Here is a 22,276-nt window from a genome sequence, read left to right as displayed (position 1 = left end):
AAAAAAAGTGACAGATAACCACCATCTGGCTTTTTTTTTTATTTTATTTTTTTATTTTTTTACGTCTGTCGCCTTCGGCTGGATTCTGCTTTCCGCCGCTCACTTCTCCGCCGCCAACGACGCGAGACCCCACAGTAAGGAAGTAGTAGCAGTAGTACCACTGGTGCACCACCACCACCACCACCAACCAGCCCTGATTCTGCCACGGGTCACCTTTAACATCTTCACATCGCAACATCTCTTTGTTGTGCTCCATCTGCATCAACCAGGAGAACCACTGTCGATGCAACAAGGGATATAGCATCATCCGACAAACAACCCGCGCTCTTTCATTTTGTCCGCCGTTCTGTCGCTTGATCCACGATATCGCGCGCAATCGCCCACCATGGCGCCCCTCGTGGACAACCCCCAGATCAAGGTGGCCGAGCTGTGGAAGCCTTTACCGACATACTTCCACGCCTACGTCTGGCCCTTTGCCATCATCTGGCCCATCTTCCTCCGCTACTACCTTACCGCCGAGCTCTACGAGAAGCACATCGCATCCGAGGAATGGACCTTTGTGTGGATCGGCTCCATCGTCACCCTTCAGTCCCTCGCCTGGCTGAGCACTCACTGGAGTGTCAACCTCCAAGCTACCTTTACTGCCACCCGCGCCAAGTCAATTGACGAGGCCGAGCTCGTCAAGATCATTCCTGTCGCCAACGCCGGCTCTGCCGAAATCTGTAAAATCATCCGCGACAAGGTAAGCCAAGCCCCTTGCGAACAAGCGAGCCATCCTGCTCCTCCTCCTCTTCCTTTTCTGCTCTCCGCAGTCTGACTGACCTTTGCTCTTTCACTCATGCAGGTTGGCGGCAAGATCAACACCACCTTCTTGTTCCAGAAGCGCCGCTTCATCTACTTCCCCGAGGACAAGTCCTTCCGAACCCTCGCCTACGATATCGATGCCGAGCCAAAGCCCAAGATCGGACGCTACCAGCAGTCCAAGGGCATCACCACCGAAGCCGAGCTGAAGAGAATCGAAGAGCACTATGGCGCCAACGCCTTCGACATCCCCGTTCCTACCTTTACCGAGCTCTTCAAGGAGCACGCCGTCGCACCCTTCTTCGTCTTCCAGATCTTCTGTGTTGGCCTGTGGATGCTCGACGAGTACTGGTACTATTCGCTCTTCACCCTCTTCATGCTTGTCGCTTTCGAGAGCACCGTCGTTTGGCAGCGCCAGCGTACACTCAACGAGTTCCGTGGCATGAGCATTAAGCCTTATGATGTCTACGTATACCGCTTGGGCAAATGGACTGAAGTCCTGAGCGACAAGCTTCTGCCTGGCGATCTCGTCTCCGTAGGTCGCACCAAAGAAGATAGCGGTGTCGCCTGCGATATGCTGCTTGTCGAAGGAACCGCCATTGTCAACGAGGCCATGCTTTCTGGTGAGAGTACCCCTCTCCTGAAGGACTCCGTACAGCTTCGCCCCAGCGACGCCCCCATCGAGCCTGAAGGCCTTGACAAGAACGCTTTCTTGTGGGGTGGTACCAAGGTTTTGCAAATCACCCACGGCAACCCCGATGAAGAGAAGCCCAAGCTGGCATCCGGCGTCCCTCCTCCCCCTGACAATGGCGCCATGGCTATCGTCCAAAAGACCGGCTTTGAGACCTCCCAGGGCAGCCTTGTCCGCACCATGATCTACTCCACCGAGCGTGTTTCCGCCAACAACGTTGAGGCTCTGCTCTTCATCTTGTTCCTCCTCATTTTCGCCATCGCCGCTTCCTGGTACGTCTGGGACGAGGGTGTCAAGAAGGACCGCAAGCGCTCCAAGCTTCTGCTTGACTGCGTCTTGATCGTCACCAGCGTCGTTCCTCCTGAACTGCCCATGGAACTCAGTCTTGCCGTGAACACCAGTTTGGCAGCGCTGGCCAAGCTTGCCATCTTCTGCACCGAGCCCTTCCGTATTCCTTACGCTGGCCGCATTGACATCGCCTGCTTCGACAAGACTGGTACCCTCACCGGCGAGGACTTGGTTGTTGAAGGTATTGCTGGCCTGGGACTCGGTCAGGAGGGCACGAGCACCCCTCGCGAGGCCGACGGTGCGCACTCAACCATGACCCCCGTCAACGAAATCCGCCTGGATACCACTTTGGTTCTCGCTACTGCCCATGCACTTGTCAAGCTTGACGAGGGTGAAGTCGTTGGCGACCCAATGGAGAAGGCTACTTTGACTTCTCTCGGCTGGACTCTTGGTAGAAACGACACCCTCGCCAGCAAGCCCACCACAGCTGCTACTACTGGTGTCAGTGGAACTGTTCAGATCAAGCGCCGCTTTCAATTCTCCTCCGCCCTCAAGAGACAGAGTACTGTTGCCACTGTCAACGGTGCTGACAAGGCTGGCAACCGAATCCGTGGCACTTTTGTCGCTGTCAAAGGCGCTCCTGAGACCATCATGAAGAGACTCTCCATTATCCCTGCCGACTACGAAGAGACCTACAAGTACTTTACCCGACGCGGTTCCCGTGTACTTGCACTCGCCTACAAGCAGCTTACTGTTGATAACGAGCTCGGAGGTAGCAAGATCAACGACCTTAAGCGCGACAACGTCGAGTCTGGACTTACTTTTGCCGGTTTCCTGGTTCTCTCCTGCCCTCTCAAGGATGACGCGAAGCAAGCTGTCCAGATGCTCAACGAGAGCAGCCACCGTGTCGTCATGATCACCGGTGACAACCCCCTTACCGCTGTCTACGTCGCCCGCGACGTTGAGATTGTTGACCGTGAGGTTCTGATTCTCGACGCCCCCGAGGACAACGAGGGCGGCGACAAGCTTGTCTGGCGCAGTGTTGATGAGAAGACTATCATCCCTGCCGACCCCTCTAAGCCTCTTGACCCCAAGATTCTTGAGAACAACGATCTCTGTGTTACCGGTTACGCTCTGGCCAAGTTCAAGGACCAAGTCGGCTGGCGCCAGATCCTCCGTCACGCCTGGGTTTACGCGCGTGTGTCGCCCAAGCAGAAGGAGGACATTCTCGTTGGTCTCCGAGACATGGGTTACTATACATTGATGGCTGGTGACGGAACCAACGACGTCGGTGCCCTCAAGCAAGCCCACATTGGTATCGCTCTCCTCAACGGCACTATGGACGACTTGACTCGCATCGCCGAGCACTCCCGGAACACTAAGATGAAGGAGATTTACCAGAAGCAAGTTGACCTCATGAAGAGGTTCAACCAACCCGCACCCCCCGTTCCCGTCATGATCGCCCATCTGTACCCTCCTGGCACTAGCAACCCCCACTTCACCAAGGCTGTCGAGCGCGAGGCCCAGAAGAAGAATATCACCCCCGAGGAATGGCTCAAGGCTAACGGCGTCAGCGCCATCGAGACCGTCACTTCCCCTGGTGCTAAGCAACTTCTTAACAACAACGATCCTAACGCTGCTCGTCAGGCCAAGGCTGCCGCCAACGCCGCTAGCTTTGCCGACAAGATGACATCCAGCCTGATGGAGACCGAGATGGGTGATGATGAGCCTCCTACGCTGAAGCTTGGTGATGCCTCTGTCGCGGCTCCTTTCACCAGCAAGCTGCGCAACGTTATTGCCGTTCCCAACATCATTCGCCAGGGCCGCTGCACACTCGTCGCGACCATCCAGACATACAAAATTCTCGCTCTCAACTGCCTCATTAGCGCTTACAGTTTGAGTGTGTTGTACCTCGAGGGTATCAAGTTCGGTGACGGACAGTACACCATCAGCGGTATTCTGATGAGCGTGTGCTTCTTGTCCATCTCTCGTGCTCGCGTTGTCGAGGGTCTCTCCAAGGAGCGACCCCAGCCCAACATTTTCAACTTTTACATCATTGGTTCGATTCTTGGACAATTCGCCGTCCACGTTGTCACTCTCATCTACATTGCCCGGTTCTGTGACAGACTGGAGCCGTAAGTTTATCCTAGGTACTACTTCTGCAAAGCAAACACTGACAGTGCAACAGCCGCTCCGGTGACGTTGATCTCGAGGCCGAGTTCGCGCCCAGTCTCCTCAACAGCGCCGTTTACCTGCTTCAGCTCATCCAGCAGATTAGCACGTTCGCCATCAACTATCAGGGACGTCCTTTCCGTGAGGGTCTTCGCGAGAACAAGGGCATGTTCTACGGTATTGTCGGTGTTTCTGCCCTGGCCTTCTCCTGCTCCATGGAGTTCATCCCCGAGATCAATGAGCAGATGAAGCTGGTCCCCTTTAGCGATGAGTTCAAGATGACCATGACGGGCATCATGGTTATCGACTACGCCGCCTGCTGGGTCATTGAGGTTGTTCTCAAGAACCTCTTTTCTGACTTCCGTCCCCGCGACATTGCTGCTCGCAGACCCGAGCAGCTGGAGCGTGAGCGCGTCCGCAAGGCGGCAGAGCAGAAGATCAAGGACGAAGAGGAGGAGAAGAAGGCGCAGGAGAAGGTGGCCGAGTTTGAGCGCAAGGTGGAGGAGCGCCGCCAACAGCTCGAGGCATGGAGAACGGGCCGACAGAGGCAGTAGATAGATGTGTCGGGTTTAGACTAATTGTGTAACCAAAACAAGTTAGAGACGCAAAATGCGTGTGGAGAGATGTATGATAGAGAATGAGCATCATGATATGTGCATACAGTACTTTGTCGTAGTCTGAGTTTTGGAGAAGCTGTGTCTTGAAATCCTTTACAACCGGATCTTCATCAGGTAACCAAGACTTTTGTTTGCTACACAAGAACCATCAAAAAGATGTAGTAAGCCTGCCTTTGTCAGGCGCTATTTGCAGGTAGGTAGATCTTAATGACTATCTACGAAGCGCTCACGCATGCACGTCTTTCAACAGGAAATAGTCGGTGTAACGTAGGCATTGGATCACGGCATTTTAAGGAATAAAGTTTGAAGTCAAGCGTGTTTGAAATTTTATGGTACAGAGGCAGACGCAAAGTCGATGCCACGAGTAGGTAAAGCACGACTTTTGGTGTGCGCTTCTGTGTCTACCCGTCATCCTTTTCTTTCTTTGCCAGTCGGATTAGACTGGAAAAAAAAAGTAGTGGAGGATGTGATTTTGTTTTGTTTTCAACTCTGCTCAACCTGTTTGTGTAGGTTTCCATCTACTACAACACGTCCCCTAGTTTACATCAAAAGTGACACACGGAAAGTGTTGCACTTATTTGGGGGGGTTGGAGGCGACAAAGGCAACACCCTTGGCAATGTTCTTCTTGAGGTCGGCGAAGCAGGCCTCGAGGAGCTTCTCCTCGGCGGCGTCAACCTTGCCGAGGGGAAGGATCTTCTCGACACCGTTGGGGCCGAGCTCGACCTTTGAGGAGAAGAAGTCGATGCCCTGGTCCTTGTAGAGGGGGGAGTCGACAAAGGTGGGCTCGACGATGCCCTTCTCGCCCTGGGAGGCGCGGAGGAGGGACTCGGCCATGCGGGCACCGGCGAAAGCCATGGAGAGGGTGGCGGAGCCGGCGCCGTCCTTGGCCTTGACGACCTCGTCACCGCCGAACTGGACGCGGTTGACGAGCTCGGCGTTGGAGGAGAGGTCGGGGTGGTTGGACTGGGAGAAGAGGGGGACGATGGTGACGCCCGAGTGGCCGCCGACGACGGTGATGTTCTCGTCCTTGGGGTCGGTGGACTTGATCTCGGAGACGAAGCGGGAGGCGCGGACGACGTCGAGGGTGGTGACGCCGAAGAGGCGCTTGGGGTTGTAGACGCCGTGGGCCTTGAAGACCTCGGAGACGATGGGGACGGTGGAGTTGACGGGGTTGGAGATGACGAGGATGTTTGCGTCGGGGCAGGACTCGGCGCAGGCCTTGGCGAGGTCGCGGACGATGGAGGCGTTTGTGTTGAAGAGGTCGTCGCGGGTCATGCCGGGCTTGCGGGGGACGCCGGCGGGGATGAGGACGACCTCGGCGCCCTTGAGGGCGCTGGCGAGGCCGGTGGCGGTGGGGTCGTAGCCCTTGACGACGGACTTTGTGTTGACGTGGGAGATGTCGGCGGCGACACCTGGACAGGAGTCAATTGGGTGTTGCTGGAGAGGAAGATGGAGATGGAGATGGAGATGGACTTACCAGGGCCTCCGCGGATATCGTAGAGGGCGAGCTCAGTGACTCTGGGGTTGAGCTTCATGAGCAGGGAGAGGGGCTGGCCAATACCACCGGCGGCACCGAGAACGGTGACCTTGGAGAGCTATAGGCATGTTGTCAGCTGAATGGTCTTTTGGCTGTTTCCATTGTATGTGATGATGCATTTGTGTTTGTTGACGTTTGATCATGACGAAGCTTCATAGCTTGTGTCTCCCTTCAGTTCCGTGCCCCGAGGTCGGCTTTTCGGAGCTATGGAGAAGAGAGAGAGAGAGCTCTGCTTTGATGCGCAGCCAGATAGGAATTGGGAGCTAAAGGATGACTTACGCTTCTCGCCGAGGCGGAGAACATGCGGCGCTGGACGAAAGACATGATTGCGACGAGGAGGGGGGGGATGTGTAGTAGGTAGATGGTACACAGTTAAGATGGATGAGGGAAGAAAAAAAGAGCAGAGGTTTAAAAATTTATGAGGCGCGCGAAATAAGTTGGCACACCTCTCACACAGCAACAGCGCAGCAGCAGAGGACAACAGGACACTCAACAGAGAGCACACGCACCACACGGGAGCCACAGACAGTGGATTGACGGGGGCCCGGGAATGGCAGGATGCGGCCCTGCGAGTGGGTGAAGGCTTCAGAAAGGGCCCACCATCCACTGTTTCCCCCCCGTCATTCCCGGCCTTTCTTTCCACACCTTGTCAGCACCTCAGGTTCCATTTCTCGGCTTCGCTCTTGTCTCTACCTTCCTTAGCTTAGCTGTGGTTGTTATTACTACCAACACTCCAGTGCTGACTGACTGACCGGGACTTGCTTTCCTGAGGCTACAAGGTGCGAGTGATGGATCACGATGCGACCGGCAGACAAAAAAAAAAACAAGCAGGAAAGAAACCCCACGCCAATTCCAATTCAGGTCTAGCGTCACGGCCACCCGGAAGACCACGGGGAAACGCCGGAGAGGATACGTACTCCACACATCTCTGCGGCACTGCGGTGCATTCTGTAGCATCTTTTTTCCCCTTCCTTTTCTTCCTTTCTCAGCTTCCCATCGCCGAGCTTGGTCCCCGACCATCCACTCTCCACTGCTACCACTCAACCCCGGAACGAGAGACGCAGTCGACTCTGCCGCACCCGTTAGACGCCCTCGGGTGGATGGACGGACGGTCTCATCATGGCACATGCTTATCTACCCTACGATTACCTTGCTGTAACCCATCGTCGTAGTGTATATGATAGATGATGTATCCCGCATTAATACCTACATCCCTCGACCCGAGGTTACGGTAAAGCCTGCTGAACTGTACTCCTTCTCAATTACCACCATTGTATGTATACTCCCTAATGGAAGCCAGCCAACGGACGCAATGGGTGGACGGGATCTACGCAGAATGGCCTCACTCTCGGTTCTGCATCCCTGGGATCCCCTACCATCCGTCGGAGAACATGTTACACTGTCCATCAGAACCGCCTTGCTTCATGTGACATCTTTCCAGACAGCCTTACTCGACATATGCATGTCTTCCATGGCCCTACCCATGAAGCATACCGAGGCGGTACTCCCTATGTACACTACCTACGCATACTCAGTGCAGTTGGGGAAGCCAGAACACGCCATCTCACTGGTGCGCATATTTGCTTTCATTCCTGCGTCGGCGAAAAGGTGCTTCGAAACTCTCAAGACACCGCAACCGGCGCCGACTCATGACCTCATGACCCCCAGTCTTGTTGTACTCCGTACGGCCCGCGCCTCGTAGCCGGCTTCCACCCGGCTCCGACTGGCACCTCCCGGTCTGTGACATCTGGTGATAACATGTTTCGAACTGCCGTAACCTATGATAATAGGTCATGTAAAAAAAGCCTATGCCTTTGAAAGTCCTCTTCAACACTTGAGCTAGACAGTAAGTATGGTTCAACGTAAGACTTCCTTTGGGCTGGAAGGAAGGTCTTTTCAATTGTGCCACGTTGTACAGTATCACACGACGGAATTCAAATGCAAGCAGACTGGCAAAATAACGATAGCCTGATGAGATTCTCTCATTGTGTTTTTGTCTATATACATAGGTTCGAGTCTGAATAAGACTTAGTCAGCACCCAAGGGTTCATTCTTACACGCAGGACTGAATGCTTTCCATAGGTAAGCTTTGATAAATAGGTCATCATGTTTTTCAAATGACATGAGCATTTTCGAGTGTGAGCTTAGCGGCATTCAGGTCACTGAGTAGGATAGTAATCTACAATCATCGCATTGGGAGATGAAATACAGCTAACATCCAGTCCCTCCATCCCATCATCAGAGTGAGATATGTTCTCATCACGCCGAGTGACTCTTCGATGACAGGCAGCGGGGGTTGCCGGCCGACCACAGCGCTGACCCCACCCTAACTTTGACAGTCGCGGGGAGCTGTGGCGCTAGCTTCCAGGAACATCAGCTAAAGAAAGACCCCGCCACTTTTGTCAATTTCATCATCATCATTCTCAAATCTGAATTGCTGCGAAAGCTTCACAACTACACCCTTTCCCTTGCCCCAACAACTTCCACCACGGTCCGAAAAGCCGATTCTATCTCGACATAGATACACTTAGGAAGAGACGTCAAACTCCCAACATGTCTCTGGCGCAGCTCTCCCGCCTGCTGCCCCTCCCTGAGGACGAGCTAAAGCAGATGCTCGACTACGCAAACACGCTGTCGAAATCCGAAGCCGCAAACCACTTCAACGACCTACTGGGCGACTCACCACAGGCCGTCGAGTTTATTTCCTCCTTCAATTCACGACGACAAGAGAAAAAGACCCCAGCCCCAGCGCCGCAACCCAGTTCGACCAGCTCCAGTGCCCCGGAGCCTGCTCCAAAGACGTCACGGGGACCCAAGAAGAAGAAGGCAAACATACACACACCGACCGCAAGACAAATTGAGGCTGCACCTCCCCCAGGAGCAAGCTACAATAAGAAGTCACAGGAGGACGAGTGGTATGGAGGGAAGAAGCCAGCTCCGGCGGCGGAGAGCAGCGGCAGCAACAGCATCAGCACCGCCTTCCCGCAACTTGGGGCCCCGTCGTCGGGTTCTAAGCAACCACCAAAGAGTGCTACCCCTCCTCCGCAGCAGCAAAGAACGGCCGGAGGCTACCTGATATCCGACGTCAAGGCGAAGCCCAAGTCGAACCCTGTATCACGATCCTCTACCCCCAAGCCTACGACGAAACCTACAAAGATATCGATTGCCGGAGGTACGCCAATGGCAGGTGCATCCACGGCCCTCAACGATTTAGACGCGGCTATTAGATCTTTAGAGCTGACGACGAACCCGACAATGGGTGACGACCCGAAAGCAAGGAGGTGCAACTGCGTTGCTACACGGCACCCGCTGCAGACGGCGGCGCCCAACTGCCAGTCGTGTGGCAAGGTCATTTGCGTCAAGGAGGGCCTGGGGCCATGCACATTCTGCGGCACGCCTCTGCTGTCGTCGGAGGATGTACAAGGCATGATCAGGGAGCTCAAGGCCGAGCGAGGAAAGGAGCGCATGGCTGCGGACAGAGATGCTCATAAGCGGGCCGAGGTCAGCAAGAAGCCGGCGCCATTTAGCCAGAACAAGATGTCCGAGGCGGAGGCCAAGGCCAAGGAGCACCGGGACAAGCTATTGAACTTTCAGGCGCAGAACGCGCGGCGAACGACGGTCAGAGATGAGGCGGCAGACTTTGATGTCAGCGGAGCCATGGCCGGCAGCGGAGGCAACATTTGGTCGACGCCCGAGGAGCGGGCCAGGGAGCTCAAGAGGCAGCAGAAGATCCTCCGCGAGATTGAGTGGAACGCGAAGCCCGAGTACGAGAAGCGGCGGCAGGTGGTCAGCATTGACGTGGTGGGTGGCAAGGTAGTCAGGAAGATGGCGGCTGTGGAGCGGCCGACGACGCCGGACGAAGAGGATATTGTTATGGACGAAGTTGCAGACGAGAACTACAGCCTCACCAGTCAACGGCAGGGTGGACAGGGCGGTGTTGGCGGCGGCGGAGCCTTTAGTCAGAACCCTTTGCTGGGAGGACTGATCAAACCGGTGTGGGATGCCAAGGGAAAGGGAGCGCAGCTGGAGGGCCGTAAGGACAGAAAGACGCAGTGGAGGAGGGTACAGGATGACTTTGGCGACAACGAAGCGGTGATCTTGGATGGCGGGGCGCATGGATACTCGGCGACGGGTGACGAGCCAGCGTGTGGTTGAGTTCACGGTTCAATGACTTGTCGTGGATTGGAGTGGAGAGTACGGGAGTATTAGAGGACCCTCAACAAGTGGTCAACTGGATGATTGGATTAGAGTCTCTTACAGATGAGACATGAAGACATGAGTAAGCATTCCTCGGGGAGTTGATGGATTTCGACAATGCATTGTGTAGCGGTGAGGGAGATACGCTCGAGTATTTGCATGTAACGCATGATGGGGGGCATCTTATATGACACTTAGACTACGGATACCTACCTTGCTAAATCTACCTACCTTATTCAGAGATGGAGATGGGTATGCTCGGTTCACATCTGGGCTTGGGCAGCAATACTTCAGCTTCAGGGGTATCCGTTCAGTAATCCAATCACAGACAAAGAAGAGGCCTGGAACAGCAGGTCGGTCTTTGATGAAGAGCAAACATTGTATACGGATAGAGGATGGATGCAGATGTTCAGGGAAGTGTGGTGGTGAGGTACCGGGATGGGGAGGGACGGGAGGCGGTGGTGGTGTGGTGATGATGGTGGAAGATACTTTGGTACAACATCATGTGACTTCGTGTCTTTGACCTGCTGAGTCAGGCCGAGCGGGAATCTGGGCGTGTCGCAGTTGCTCGATTTTTGCCGCCACCACGGTCCACGTCGCCTCGGTCGGGGTGTTTCTGTTGATCTGGCAGGCGCGGGCATCGACTCGCCCCGTGTAGGTACCTGCCTACCTTACCTTCCATTACTGACTGGCCAAATTCTGACATGATTTTCCATTGCATCACACTTTCATTTTTCTCGTCTTCATCATCTTTAATTTTCTATTCTCTCTGTAGACTCTATTTGCATCCTCTTGCGTGACCACCGAACTGGGGTCCCCGTCTGTCTAGCGAAACGAACCCCAAGAGCGTTAGGTCAGGACGACTGGGAGGGGGGGATTCGCCATTGTTACAGTGGAGAAGCCGCTGCAAGACACAGCCGAGAGACACTGGAGTTTCTCCCCCAAGGGCCAGAACAACGAGAACAAGAGTCAACAATCCACGGAAACACACACGCCCACGCCCACACACACACACACACACACACATCAGACGAGACACACCTGGGCAGAAAAAAAAACATACGGGGACTTTCATTGTGAAAGAGAACAACCGACGGGAAGGTAAGCCAGGTGGGCGAAAATAACGCGACGCAGACCGCGTAAACCGCCCTTTTCCTCCTCCACCCCAGTCATCGCTCCTCCAGGCTCCCCGTTCCGTCTCCCATCCCCCCGCCCGTCCATCAATCCCCCCAGCTAATTACCTATCGTCTAACTACCGTCTTACTCTTAGGTGCCCGCAACCGTTAGCAAATGCCTCGACAGCGGACAGCACCGCCTGTGTGACCTGCCTAGTGTTGTCCGCGTACCTCACCTATCTATGCAACTGGACCACAGCCCACCACCACCACCACCACACTCAACTGCACCGCACTGTTCCTCCACCACACCGCACACCCGATCCTCGTCGCAACCCTCATCCGTCACCTCGGTCACTCCTACACCTCCGACCACCAAATCTCTCTCTCCTCTCCCCTCGCCGGCCCCGTTACCGTATATCGTCCTGATCAGTGTTTGAACACACTCTCCAACATAGTCGGTCCCTGCGTCCGTCCGCCGCTCGAACCCTCCGTCATCACACTTCAGTCCGGCGCATCACCAATCTGTCCGCCCATGGACTCCGCCTCCATCCCGCCCCGGCTGGGCCATATACACGAATCCGACCGACAACACCTCAAAATACACTCGCCCGCGGCCCTGCAAGACACGGGATTGCTCCCGAATAAAGCCGCTCGTCGTGCTCTGCAGCCTTTGGCCCGACCCCAGCCCGTTGCCTCCCCCGACGCGCTCTCCAACGACAAAGCCGCATCTTCCTTGGGCGACGCGACTGCGAATCACCACCACAATCTCCATAGCCACGCCCACGCTCACCTTCATCCACAAGGCCAACAACCCCAGCCCAGCTACCAGCAGACTTCACAACCCTTTTCAGCGTCAAATCACCTTCCTCGCATAGCCGATCACCATCCTCCCAAAACCGCCTCAATCGCTGCATCCTCCGCACCTTCTCAGGTTAATCCATCCACCCACCAGCGACCGCTCCCCTCCTCTGACTCGCAGACCTCGAGCCTGTCCGCCGAACCCGCCAACGTCTTCACGCCGCCCGCCAGTCAGGGTGACATGCCGGGAGGAAGCCTCAACAGCCACGATTCCAGCCAAGAGTCACAATTACTTCAATTATCACATATTGCCGCCGCCCAGGACAAGCTGGCCGAGGACAATGTAATGGCAACGGCCCGGAAGCGAATGGCCGACGGTGCTCTCAAGGAAAACACCTCTCCAGTTCGGATGGGCCACTCGAGGAACACGAGCACCGTCAGCATGGCCTCTACTACAGCCAGCAGTATCGGTGATGTAAGTCGGCACGCGACACTAAAACAAAGATAGCATGGCTGACCCAGAATATATAGTGGTCCAGCGACCTCAAGACGCGCCTCTCGTACGCAATGCTCAAGGTCAATCACGGCTGGCAATCACACTCCATTGATGAAGTCGAATCCATGGCGTCCCAGGCCGCCTCGCCCACCTCAAGCCATTCCACCTTGCACGGCCGCCAAGAGCTGTCTGCAAGTCCTCGCGCCAATATGGCTCGTTATCAACCCGTGAGCGCCGCCACCACCGCAAGCTCTGGTCCCAGCCCTGCAACCTACGAGTCCTTCTGGAAGGAGGGCCAAAGATCCACGCATACCTCTGCCTCACCTCCCGCACCTGTCCAGCATCAAAACGTTCCTACACTTGCACCGCCTGCTCCGATTCAGCCGTCAAGGCCAATCGGGGGCCATAACCCGCGCCGAAATTCAAACCCTCGCTACACTCCGACTCTTCTCTCCCACTCACACAGCGCGTCACCGCATACCCCTTCTCAACCGAACAACAATGCGACGCCAAATCAGAGGTTAGGCCGGACTCCACTCATCGACCCGATTCTCTTCTCACCTCATCAAAACGTTAGAGAGCAGGATGCCATCGAATCACTACTCTTCATGAGCAGTCCCGGAAACTCGGCCAACATGAAGCACAACTACTCGTTGTCAGCAGCCTCGAACTTGCCTGGTCGCCATGCTCTGCCAAGCTCACAACCCCGGAAAAGTTTGCCCTCGCAACGGCCCCTGCCGCAAAAGCGTGTGGGTTTTGAAAAGAGCCCTGGAGATATTACGGCAGTGAGCGACATGGACATTGACATGGACTCACCTCAATCACGAGGGCCGATGAGGAGGCGAATCAACGGAAGTGCCAGCTTCTCCGGAGGAACCATTGGCAGCACTCTTCGTCCTCAACTGTCATTACCAGCGGCCCTCGGCAGCACCTCACGACCACGGCCTCGCTTAGCGGACGCAGACATTGAGCGGATGATTGATCAAGCAGCGCAAGCGGGCGACAGCTCTGACGACGATGACGGCGAAATTCAGATTCCAGGGAGAAATCGGTCAGAAGGGGCCGTAGGAGTATGAGTGCCGTGTTTTGTCCTGTTTTTTTTCGGGTTTCTTCGCATGGATGATCACCCGGGGGATCTGCATTGCTTTTATTTGGATTGCATATACACACGTGTTTTGGCGCCGGAAGAACCGAGGTTGCAAGGTTCCCGGGCGAAACGCGACGATGATGATGACTTTCTTTTTTGCTTTCTTTGGGACACATATATACACCTGCTCAGTGGATACTGTTCGCCCGAGGTCGGGTTCTCAGTATTACACGGGCATTTAGTTGACTGTTTTTGCCCGTCTTCTATACCAGGGAGGGGGCTTCATTCGGGGAGCATAAGGGGGCCTTGCACCTCTGACGGAGTTTTGAATCTTGGAGTTTCTCTTTTCAGGATGTTATATGCATTGCATGGCCAAGGCCGCGAGTAGCATCACACACGCATAGGATGGTGACCCTTTGGTCACCGTGCAAAATAAAAGCAAATTACTGGTTTGTACAAGTCTGAATTTACACGCGTCGTGAGACGCTTAAAGGTATCTGAGTAGGCCAGCAAGGCCATCGATATCGGTTTCCCTGAATATTCCCATGTCAAAACGTCCACCTCTTACTTCTCTCTAATGCAGTAGCCGTGCAGGTATATAGTAGACAGTAACATCATTACGAGTAAAGCCACACCAAGAAACGCCAGTCGTATCCAAAATAGTCATCAATCCATCCGAGTCTCTCTACCAGCCTCCGTGGTGGCCATGATGTCCGTGGTGACCATGGTGACCACCCCCGTGATGAGGAGGCCCGCCGTAGTGTCCATGCTTCTCACGTCCCGTCAACGAACCGACCAGACCGCCGAAGCCACCGGAAGAGTGGTGGCTTCCGCCGTGGTGCGGGGGACCATGGTGCGGCGGACCGTAGTGGTGGCCTCCGTAGGGTGGCGGGGGAGGTCCGCCGTGATGGTGGTGGTGATGACCTCCGTAGTGATGGGGAGGCGGGGGCGGAGGAGGCGGCGGGTGGTGGTGTCCGTGATGCCCGTGGTGTCCATGACTGTGGCTGCTGGAGTGATGACTCCCACTCAACCTGTGCTCCAGCTTATTCGCGACCACCGCGCCGCCCAGAGCACCCGCCACGGCGCCGAGTTTCCCGCCGAGGAACTTCTTTCCTGCGTACCCTCCTGCCGCGCCGCCGCCGATGGTGGAGACGAGGCCGCGTTCGCCTTCTTGGCCTGTGCCGAGTTGGGCGTCGTAGCCTGGTGGACCGGAGGATCGGGAGCGGTGGTGGGAGGAGGAGCCCGGGAGGCCGAGAGAGGAGAAGGAGGAGTGAGGGCGTTCTGAGTTTGCGGAGCGGGGGCGGTAGCCTGCGCTATCTATGAGGGGGCCCGCGGAGAGGTGGCGGGAGGAGGAGCCGCCTCCTGGGGTGTGGGTGTTTTGGCGGGTGCCGCCGTAGTAGTCTTGTGCTGACATTTGTGCGTGCTGCTTGGTTGTGTTTGGTGATGATGTTGTGGTGTGTGTAAGTGGTTTTGTATTCGCTTCTCGAGGTTTGAGTATAAGTGGCGAGTTTGTTGATGAACAAGATAGTAATGAAAGCAAACGGGAATGGGGACTGGGGAACACCAGCCTTAAGTAAATCGGTCGTCTGAACAGGTTCACAGGGGAACCAGTCCAAGCTGGGGGGTGAGTGATCAAGGCATGACTGTGACTTTGAGAGAAACCCAAGCTTCGCGACGAGGATGGATCCCGGGAGCGGCGCAAGGTCGCGCTGGGGCGGAGTTTTCGGGCTTGGGGTGGGTGGTGGTAGGGAATTGCGTAAGGCGGCGGCCCCTCTTTTTGGTGTCACTTCACATTCTAAGAGGGACACACTACACACTGGCTCCCGCGTCCATCCCTTCACGGACACTCCACATGGTCGCCGGGGCTCAGCGCCCAACGGGTTGATATTACACGTAATTCACGATGGGCAGGTCATTCTTCTCCGCGGGGGATGGTTCGACACGCGTTTGATGTGTTCGTGCCTTGGCTGTATCGTCTGGCGGCGGCGCTAGTGGGCGAGACAGATGGTCATTATGCCGAGTCTTTGGATGCCGTCACGGGATCCTCATGGAATGTACTTCTGCACCACGTTCTGCAGAGATGTAACTCTGTATGGAGTTTGAGGGATGGGGTATATCTGTGTGGGACGGAGCGTCTGATGTGAGAGAAGAATGTATGCTCGTCATTGTTTGCCCTGACATTATGCCTTGTGCCTTGACCTTACTCTCAGTTTGTTTGTTCGGATATACAGGTACAGACGGGAGGAGACGCAAGGTAGGGTTCCATCTGCAAACACACCTTAATTTTTGCTTATTCGCGGATTGTGGATTACCGGACCTGCAGACGGCAGATTGCGAACGCACGGCAGATTCCCACAAGGCGCATGCTAAGAATATCGAATCAGTGCTGGGCGAAGTCGGCGGGGGAGATGCGAGATTGCCGGCTGGGGTGCGACAGGGTGCGAGGCAGCGTCAATAGTCGATAGGGCAGACTTTTGGCGAGGACTGAGAGTGGATGTGAGCACTGAAAATAAGGACTGAGGACTGAGTATGAGCCTGAGAGTGAGAGTGAGAGTGAGGATGAAAGTAAGAGTGAAGAGTAGAGGTGAGTGAGTTCGGGGGAGACGGTGCGCTAGGCCCCACCAGGTGGTTCCACTTTCTCTTTCGGGATGGACCATGTCACCCTCCGTCCCGTGCTTCGGGTCTTCGGCGTTAGGGGTCCCAGTCGGCGAGTCCGGAGAGCCACCGCGATTGCGTCCTCACCTTTACTATCGTCAACCACCGCCTCTCTCTCTCTCTACACTCATGAAATACATCTCACAACAGTCGTCTTCATCAACAACGTCATTCTGAGGCTCCGTGAGGCTTCAAGTACCTCCGCAATCGGTCTCGTCATCTTCTACGGTTCACCTCCGCTGCACCCTCGGCTACACTCGCATCTTGACTTGAGATTATCCCCAGGCACAAAACTTACGTGGGAATAACCTTCATCCCAGCTCAGCCTCACAGACACCTCAGACCGCGCCCACTGCCTCGCAGACGCAAACCAGCCCCGAGTCACTTTGGTTTTGAAAACCTTCAGATCACATCATGTTTTGAATGCAATACCTTATTATTTCCGGTCCTCGCGCTTCTTCACGGCTTTAACAACTTCACACTATAAGTCTCTGTAGACTGGCCGTACTCTACCCAGCAGCCAAGACGGCAGACACGGCTCCACGGCAGCAAGGTTCGCCCGTTCGTCGCCGACTCATGAGAAGCATGAGCCCAGTAACATCCTAATCTGCCCAGATTGAGGCCCACCCCGCTATCTTCTAGAACATGTCGAAACATTTTCTAGGTTCTTGAAAAGATGCCCGAGCCTCACTCGCGGCGCGCTGGAGCTTGGAGCAGGGATGGCACTCTAAAGTCGGAACCCGCGCCACAGTCCACATCGGCATCTCGGAGACTTCGCCCACATTCCCGAACGCGAGACGGCGAAAGCCCACTGCCGTGGCGGAACCACGACCGCTCCGCCGCATGTTCGCTTCCGCCAAGCCACTCTTCCCGTGTCACCCGGCCCGACGTGGATCGAACTGCGCCTAGTATGTCAGTGGACTTGGAACCTCATTGAGCCTCACGTGAACATCCCGCCGGCCGGGCCTCAATTCAAGGTACTGGAGTTTTTGTTGCAACATTATCGTCTCATTGCATCGATCAATATGCTATAGACCTACACGGACTCTAGGACACGACCAGGCTTCCCTCCAACGCCAGGTTTCTGCTCGACGCTCCAACCTTGACGGTAAACGTACCCGCCGGCACAACCCAGTTCTGGCTTGCGACATCCCAATAGCTCAGATCTTTCCTTCTAAGGCTGAACGTCGCTACTGCTGATTCGCCCTCGCCGAGCCTCAACTTATCGAATCCGCGGAGCTGCTTCGGCGGAGACAGGGGCGCGCCGGCCGGGAGGGTAAGGTACAACTGCGCGATCTCGGCGCCGGCGATGGATCCCGTGTTCTTGATGGTCGCCGTTACGGTGGCAACGACCTCGAAGAGATCGGCGCGGCCACCGGGGACCACCTGGCCGACGGCCGGGCCGGAAGTAGCTGTGGATGTGACGCTGATGTCCGAGTAGGTAAAGTTGGTGTATGCTGCATGTTTCATTAGCATGGTTTTCAAGTGAAGCATCGACCCTCCCCCAGAGCACAAAGAACTTACACAATCCGTAACCAAACTCGTACCGCGGCTCAATGCCAGCCCGGTCAAAGTGGCGATAGTCGATAAAGATGCCCTCGGCAAAGTTATCCTCGAGCGTCTTGGACACCGCAGTGCCGTAGTCGGCGACACTCTTGCCAATCGTATACGGCAGCTTTCCGTTGGGGTTCGTCGCGCCCCAGAGGATATCAACCAGCGCATTGCCAGTCTCCTGCGACCCGAGCCCAGCCCATACAATGGCCTTGACGCCGGGCTGCGCGAGGATCGTCTCGAGAATGATGGGCCCGACACTGTGCACCACGACCACGACATTATCGTTGACCGCCGCCGCAGCCTTGACGAGCTCGTTGCCGTTGTGCCACGGGTCCAGCGTGTTGCGGTCGCCAATGTTGCCGTCGACGGTGATGTAGCCCTCGCCCGAGTCCGACGTGATGAAGACAAACGCCGCGTCGGCGCCGGCGGCCGCCGTGGCGCCCTGCTGCGCGTCGTCGGTGCTGCTGGCGGATACCTCTGTGCCGTCCTGCTGCGCGCGCTCCCGGATCGCGTCGAGGGGGGCGACGAGGTAGGGGTAGTCTACCGTTCCGGAGCCCCATCCCATGCCGAGGGTGCCGTTGTTGCAGCTGCGGTCGTAGCAGGCGTTGATGCCGGCCGGGTTATTCACGGTCGAGGACCCGATGACGGCGATCTTCTTGGGCGCCTTGAGCGGGAGGATGGCGCCGTCGTTCTTGAGCAGCACGATGCCGTCCCGCGCCGTGGCGCGCACGTTGTCTTTGTGCGTGCCCTGGACGTTGGCCGCGAGGTTGACGGGCGGGTACTCGCCCTGGTCCTGGCCGAGGAGGTACCATGCCGCGAGGATGCGGCGGACTTTATCCTCGATCGTGGTCAGCGAGACGGTGCCGTTCTCCACGACCGTCTTGAGCTGCGGGCCCCACCACACGGAGCCGGGATCGTTGTTGTAGTTGGCGCCCGGCATCATCATGTCCAGCCCGGCCTCGGCGCCGCTGACGGTGCCCGTGGTGGCGTACCAATCCGTCATGACGTACCCCGGGAAACCCAGCTCTTCCTTGAGTAGCTTGGTCATGACGGCGTCGTTTTCGCAGGCCCAGGTGCCGTTGATTTTGTTGTAGGAGCACATTACCGAGGCGACGTTGGCGTGGACGGCCTCGGCAAAGGGCCAGAGGTAGAGCTCGTGCATCTCCCTGTCGCCGACGTTGCTGCTGATTGTCTCGCGGTTGAGTTCCTGCTCGTTTACGATGTAGTTTTTTGCCGTTGCTTGGACGCCAGAAGACTGCATGCCCTCGATAGTCTCTCTGGTTGCGATGCCCATGAGGTACGGGTCCGGGCCGAAGCCCTCCCAGTTTCTACCAGCGTTTGGTGTCTATTTCAGGTTTTCGATGGTTAGCCATGTTACTTAAAATCCAAAGCGCAAAAATTCACGGAATCCGAGAACCTACTTTACCCAAAGCGCCACAAGCAGGACCAAGCATAACATGGACACCAACGCCTCTCGCCTCAGCAGCCTTGAACGCGCCCCTCTGCCGAATCAAATCGACGTCCCACGTCGCGGCCGCCTGGATACCGGGCACGAACGCCGTCACGCTGCTGGCGTAGCGGACGCCGAGGGGCCCGTCCTGGAGACAGAGCGAGGGGTAGTTGATGGAAGACGCGGGCGAAGTGTTACCGACACAGAGGCCCTTGCCCCAGCCGATACCCGAGACGATACCAATCTTCTCGTCGAGAGAGAGCTTGGCGATGGCGGCTTCGGCTTTGGCGTAGGCTGCGTTCCATTCCGGGGTGCGGACGGGGCTGCCACCTCCCGTGGAGTTTTGCGCGCTGGCGAGGCAAGCCGCCGCGGCAAGGAATGCGATCTTGGGGAGATGCATTTTGAGAAAGGAACGTTCAGGTCTGTGGGACGGATGGTGAGAGAAGCGCAGATGTGTGCGGCCGGGGGTCTTCGCCTTTATACGTCCCCGGAGGCCTGAAGCTCATGAGCCTCTTGGGAGCTTTCCTCCCCGCTTGAGGGGGAGTGACGATCCACACCGTTCAGTAAACCAGAGGTGTCTGGCCAAGCTGCCGAGGACATGGAGAAGAGGAGAGAGGTCGTCATTCCTGCAGGGTCAATCTGCGTGAATTGGGCTCGGTCTGTCCCTGTGATCTCATGTCCCGCGACAAGGACATGTATGGTTCCGTGGCCCAGTGGTTGGCATAGTATAATTTGCCAATTGGCCCCCTTCATGTCTTGGCCCTGTGCGTCTACATTAAGGGGGCAACTTTAGAGTTGAGCCGTTCTCCATACTTTTGAGTCGGGATGTTCGGTAGTAGTATCCAGCGGCTTGGTATTGATCATCCCTTCCCAAGATCCATGGTCGGTGATTATTATTCAGTATAGGTAGTATTCGTTGACCACATGTTTTGTGCGTTCATCCCATAGGAGTAACCATGGATATGTGCCGCTAGAGAACTGTGGCCACATCGCGGCGGCTGCTCCCCTCCGGTTTGGAGAAATGGGAGAAGATCGTCCCGGAACAAAACGTCGGACTGCGTTGGTCTCTCAGGTGACATTGACATTGCCGTAGGGTTACATTTGATCTCTTGGAAGCCGGAGCATGAGGCGATGTACATGATGGGCACATGAAAATGAGGGGAAAACTCCAACTGATCCACGGTCTTTTCAGTCTCGTTCAAAATATTCCCGCGAATGGACACCCGTTCACAGGACGTCGGGCCGTCTGCCGCAAGACCCAATTGCAATAGAGCGGTTATTTGCTATTGTTCTGAATTGCCGTACACCATTAATGATTATTCGCTCGAAAGCGAGTCCGGGCCATAGCCGGTTGAATGTCGTGGCCCCCTGAACGCAATTAAATGACGTTGTGAATCTTAACTTATTAAATGCCGGCCCGCTTGCAACCCCGCGTTGGGATGGCCGCTCGGCGGTCGCTTTTTGGAGAACCCGGGGAGGAAGGGAACGGCGGTGGTCGGAAATTTGAAGCTTCCCTCATTTTTTTTCGCCCCTTCCTGACAATGAAAAAGGATGAACTCTTCCGCGTACTCATGTTGGCATCTCTGACGCAATGCCAATGGTGTGTCGACTGCTTCGTAGCGAAGTGCCTCATCCAGGCCCTGTTGTGTTACGCTTATGATGTTGTGAAAACTTGGCTGGCAGTTACACACAAGCTGGGCTGCATGCAATAGAGCACGAAATATACTTCAGGTTAACGAGAAACGCGCAACTGGTTGAGTCCAATTCGGAGAAGTTCTCCCAGACTCCAAGGTGTCTGCACCGGGAACGCAAAGACGAACACCAGCTTTTAAGGTTGTGCGCATGCTCGGCCGAGGACTGCTGGTAGTGTCTGAAATGTCACTCTCATGCACATAATCATTTGGACCTTACACAGTAGAGCAAAGAGGAGAAGATGAAGTCAATCGAATAGGAGTTCTTCCATGAAACAACTGCCAGTAAACCTAGTTTACTGCCCCTGAACCATGTGTCGACAGTGATGAGTTAATTGTGCATTAACTTTTGGGGATGAACATGGATGGGTGACGCACCAAAAGCAATGAGCCAAACGGTGCTCAAGGACCAAATTGAGTAAACAGTGACACTCAATCCCGACCAAATGCGCAGAAATTGTCCCCAAAGAGTGAAGACTGGATGGAGAATGCAAAAAAATTGGCAAAAGTTATGTGAAGATGCGGCCAGTGTGGATTGAACACACGACCTTCAGATTAAGTGATTGAAGTTAACTTCAGTCTGACGCTCTCCCAACTGAGCTATGTCCGCCACGATCGTCCATGATGCTTCCACCTCTTTATTGTGCTAAGTATGTAGCGCGCCAGCCCCCAAGCGACAAAGTTGAATCTCCCGTTTCGCTGATGTTGAAGAAATCGCGGAAGATTCTTGCAATAAGAGGTCTCAATCGCCATTCAATTCAGCAAGATGACCAACTCAAACAACCAAAGAGTTGCAAGTTGCCCTGTCACCTCTGTAGCCAATTCGAGTCATATAGGCGCCCCACCGCTTAGTGACACGCTCGCGGAAACGATCACTAGGATAATGTTGTTGAGAGTCATAACTTTATTAGAATTTTCTGCGGTAAAGATAGAACTAGGTTGCACGGATAGTCTCAACAGATCCGGATTTTTTACGAGTTCCCGATAATCTAAAAGTGCTCGACCCAAAGAGCATCTGATCCGCCGACTATCGGGTGATTTCGTACTTCAACCGCCATGCCTCCGTGTTCGTAGGACAATTGAGCCCGCCGGAATCTGACATGCTTGTCAACATGTAGTTTCA

The 22,276-nt window shown here is 55.5% G+C and overlaps 8 protein-coding genes across 8 annotated transcripts; 5 read left to right on the top strand and 3 right to left on the bottom strand.

Annotated features, from left to right (window-relative positions):
• Positions 1-385: 385 nt before the first annotated feature.
• On the top strand, positions 386-4,506 carry CTAM01_12657 (uncharacterized protein; the record flags this gene model as incomplete). Its single annotated transcript, XM_060528662.1, has 3 exons — positions 386-742; positions 845-3,915; positions 3,969-4,506. 3 exons carry the CDS (start codon positions 386-388, stop codon positions 4,504-4,506), a joined length of 3,966 nt encoding a protein of 1,321 aa, XP_060376692.1.
• Positions 4,507-5,143: 637 nt separating this feature from the next.
• Positions 5,144-6,431, bottom strand: CTAM01_12656 (malate dehydrogenase; the record flags this gene model as incomplete). Its single annotated transcript, XM_060528661.1, has 3 exons — positions 5,144-5,982; positions 6,048-6,165; positions 6,387-6,431. 3 exons carry the CDS (start codon positions 6,429-6,431, stop codon positions 5,144-5,146), a joined length of 1,002 nt encoding a protein of 333 aa, XP_060376691.1.
• Positions 6,432-7,569: 1,138 nt separating this feature from the next.
• CTAM01_12655 (uncharacterized protein) lies at positions 7,570-7,809 on the top strand (the record flags this gene model as incomplete). The annotated part of the gene is made up of 2 exons (XM_060528660.1): positions 7,570-7,647; positions 7,678-7,809. 2 exons carry the CDS (start codon positions 7,570-7,572, stop codon positions 7,807-7,809), a joined length of 210 nt encoding a protein of 69 aa, XP_060376690.1.
• Positions 7,810-8,660: 851 nt separating this feature from the next.
• CTAM01_12654 (uncharacterized protein) lies at positions 8,661-10,262 on the top strand (the record flags this gene model as incomplete). The annotated part of the gene is made up of 1 exon (XM_060528659.1): positions 8,661-10,262. One exon carries the CDS (start codon positions 8,661-8,663, stop codon positions 10,260-10,262), a length of 1,602 nt encoding a protein of 533 aa, XP_060376689.1.
• Positions 10,263-11,954: 1,692 nt separating this feature from the next.
• On the top strand, positions 11,955-13,792 carry CTAM01_12653 (uncharacterized protein; the record flags this gene model as incomplete). Its single annotated transcript, XM_060528658.1, has 2 exons — positions 11,955-12,695; positions 12,752-13,792. The coding sequence occupies 2 exons, from the start codon at positions 11,955-11,957 to the stop codon at positions 13,790-13,792; spliced, it is 1,782 nt and encodes a 593-aa protein (XP_060376688.1).
• A 696-nt stretch (positions 13,793-14,488) lies between these two features.
• Positions 14,489-15,217, bottom strand: CTAM01_12652 (uncharacterized protein; the record flags this gene model as incomplete). Its single annotated transcript, XM_060528657.1, has 1 exon — positions 14,489-15,217. The coding sequence occupies one exon, from the start codon at positions 15,215-15,217 to the stop codon at positions 14,489-14,491; it is 729 nt and encodes a 242-aa protein (XP_060376687.1).
• A 1,917-nt stretch (positions 15,218-17,134) lies between these two features.
• Positions 17,135-17,395, top strand: CTAM01_12651 (uncharacterized protein; the record flags this gene model as incomplete). The annotated part of the gene is made up of 1 exon (XM_060528656.1): positions 17,135-17,395. The coding sequence occupies one exon, from the start codon at positions 17,135-17,137 to the stop codon at positions 17,393-17,395; it is 261 nt and encodes an 86-aa protein (XP_060376686.1).
• Positions 17,396-17,505: 110 nt separating this feature from the next.
• On the bottom strand, positions 17,506-19,862 carry CTAM01_12650 (glycosyl hydrolase family 3 N terminal domain-containing protein; the record flags this gene model as incomplete). The annotated part of the gene is made up of 3 exons (XM_060528655.1): positions 17,506-17,915; positions 17,983-19,357; positions 19,434-19,862. 3 exons carry the CDS (start codon positions 19,860-19,862, stop codon positions 17,506-17,508), a joined length of 2,214 nt encoding a protein of 737 aa, XP_060376685.1.
• Between the last annotated feature and the right edge of the window lie 2,414 nt (positions 19,863-22,276).

Source organism: Colletotrichum tamarilloi (assembly GCF_030869305.1).
Source record: "Colletotrichum tamarilloi strain Tom-12 chromosome Unknown Scaffold_80.1, whole genome shotgun sequence".
NCBI lineage: Eukaryota > Fungi > Ascomycota > Sordariomycetes > Glomerellales > Glomerellaceae > Colletotrichum > Colletotrichum tamarilloi.
This window is presented reverse-complemented; position numbering and strand designations above follow the sequence as displayed.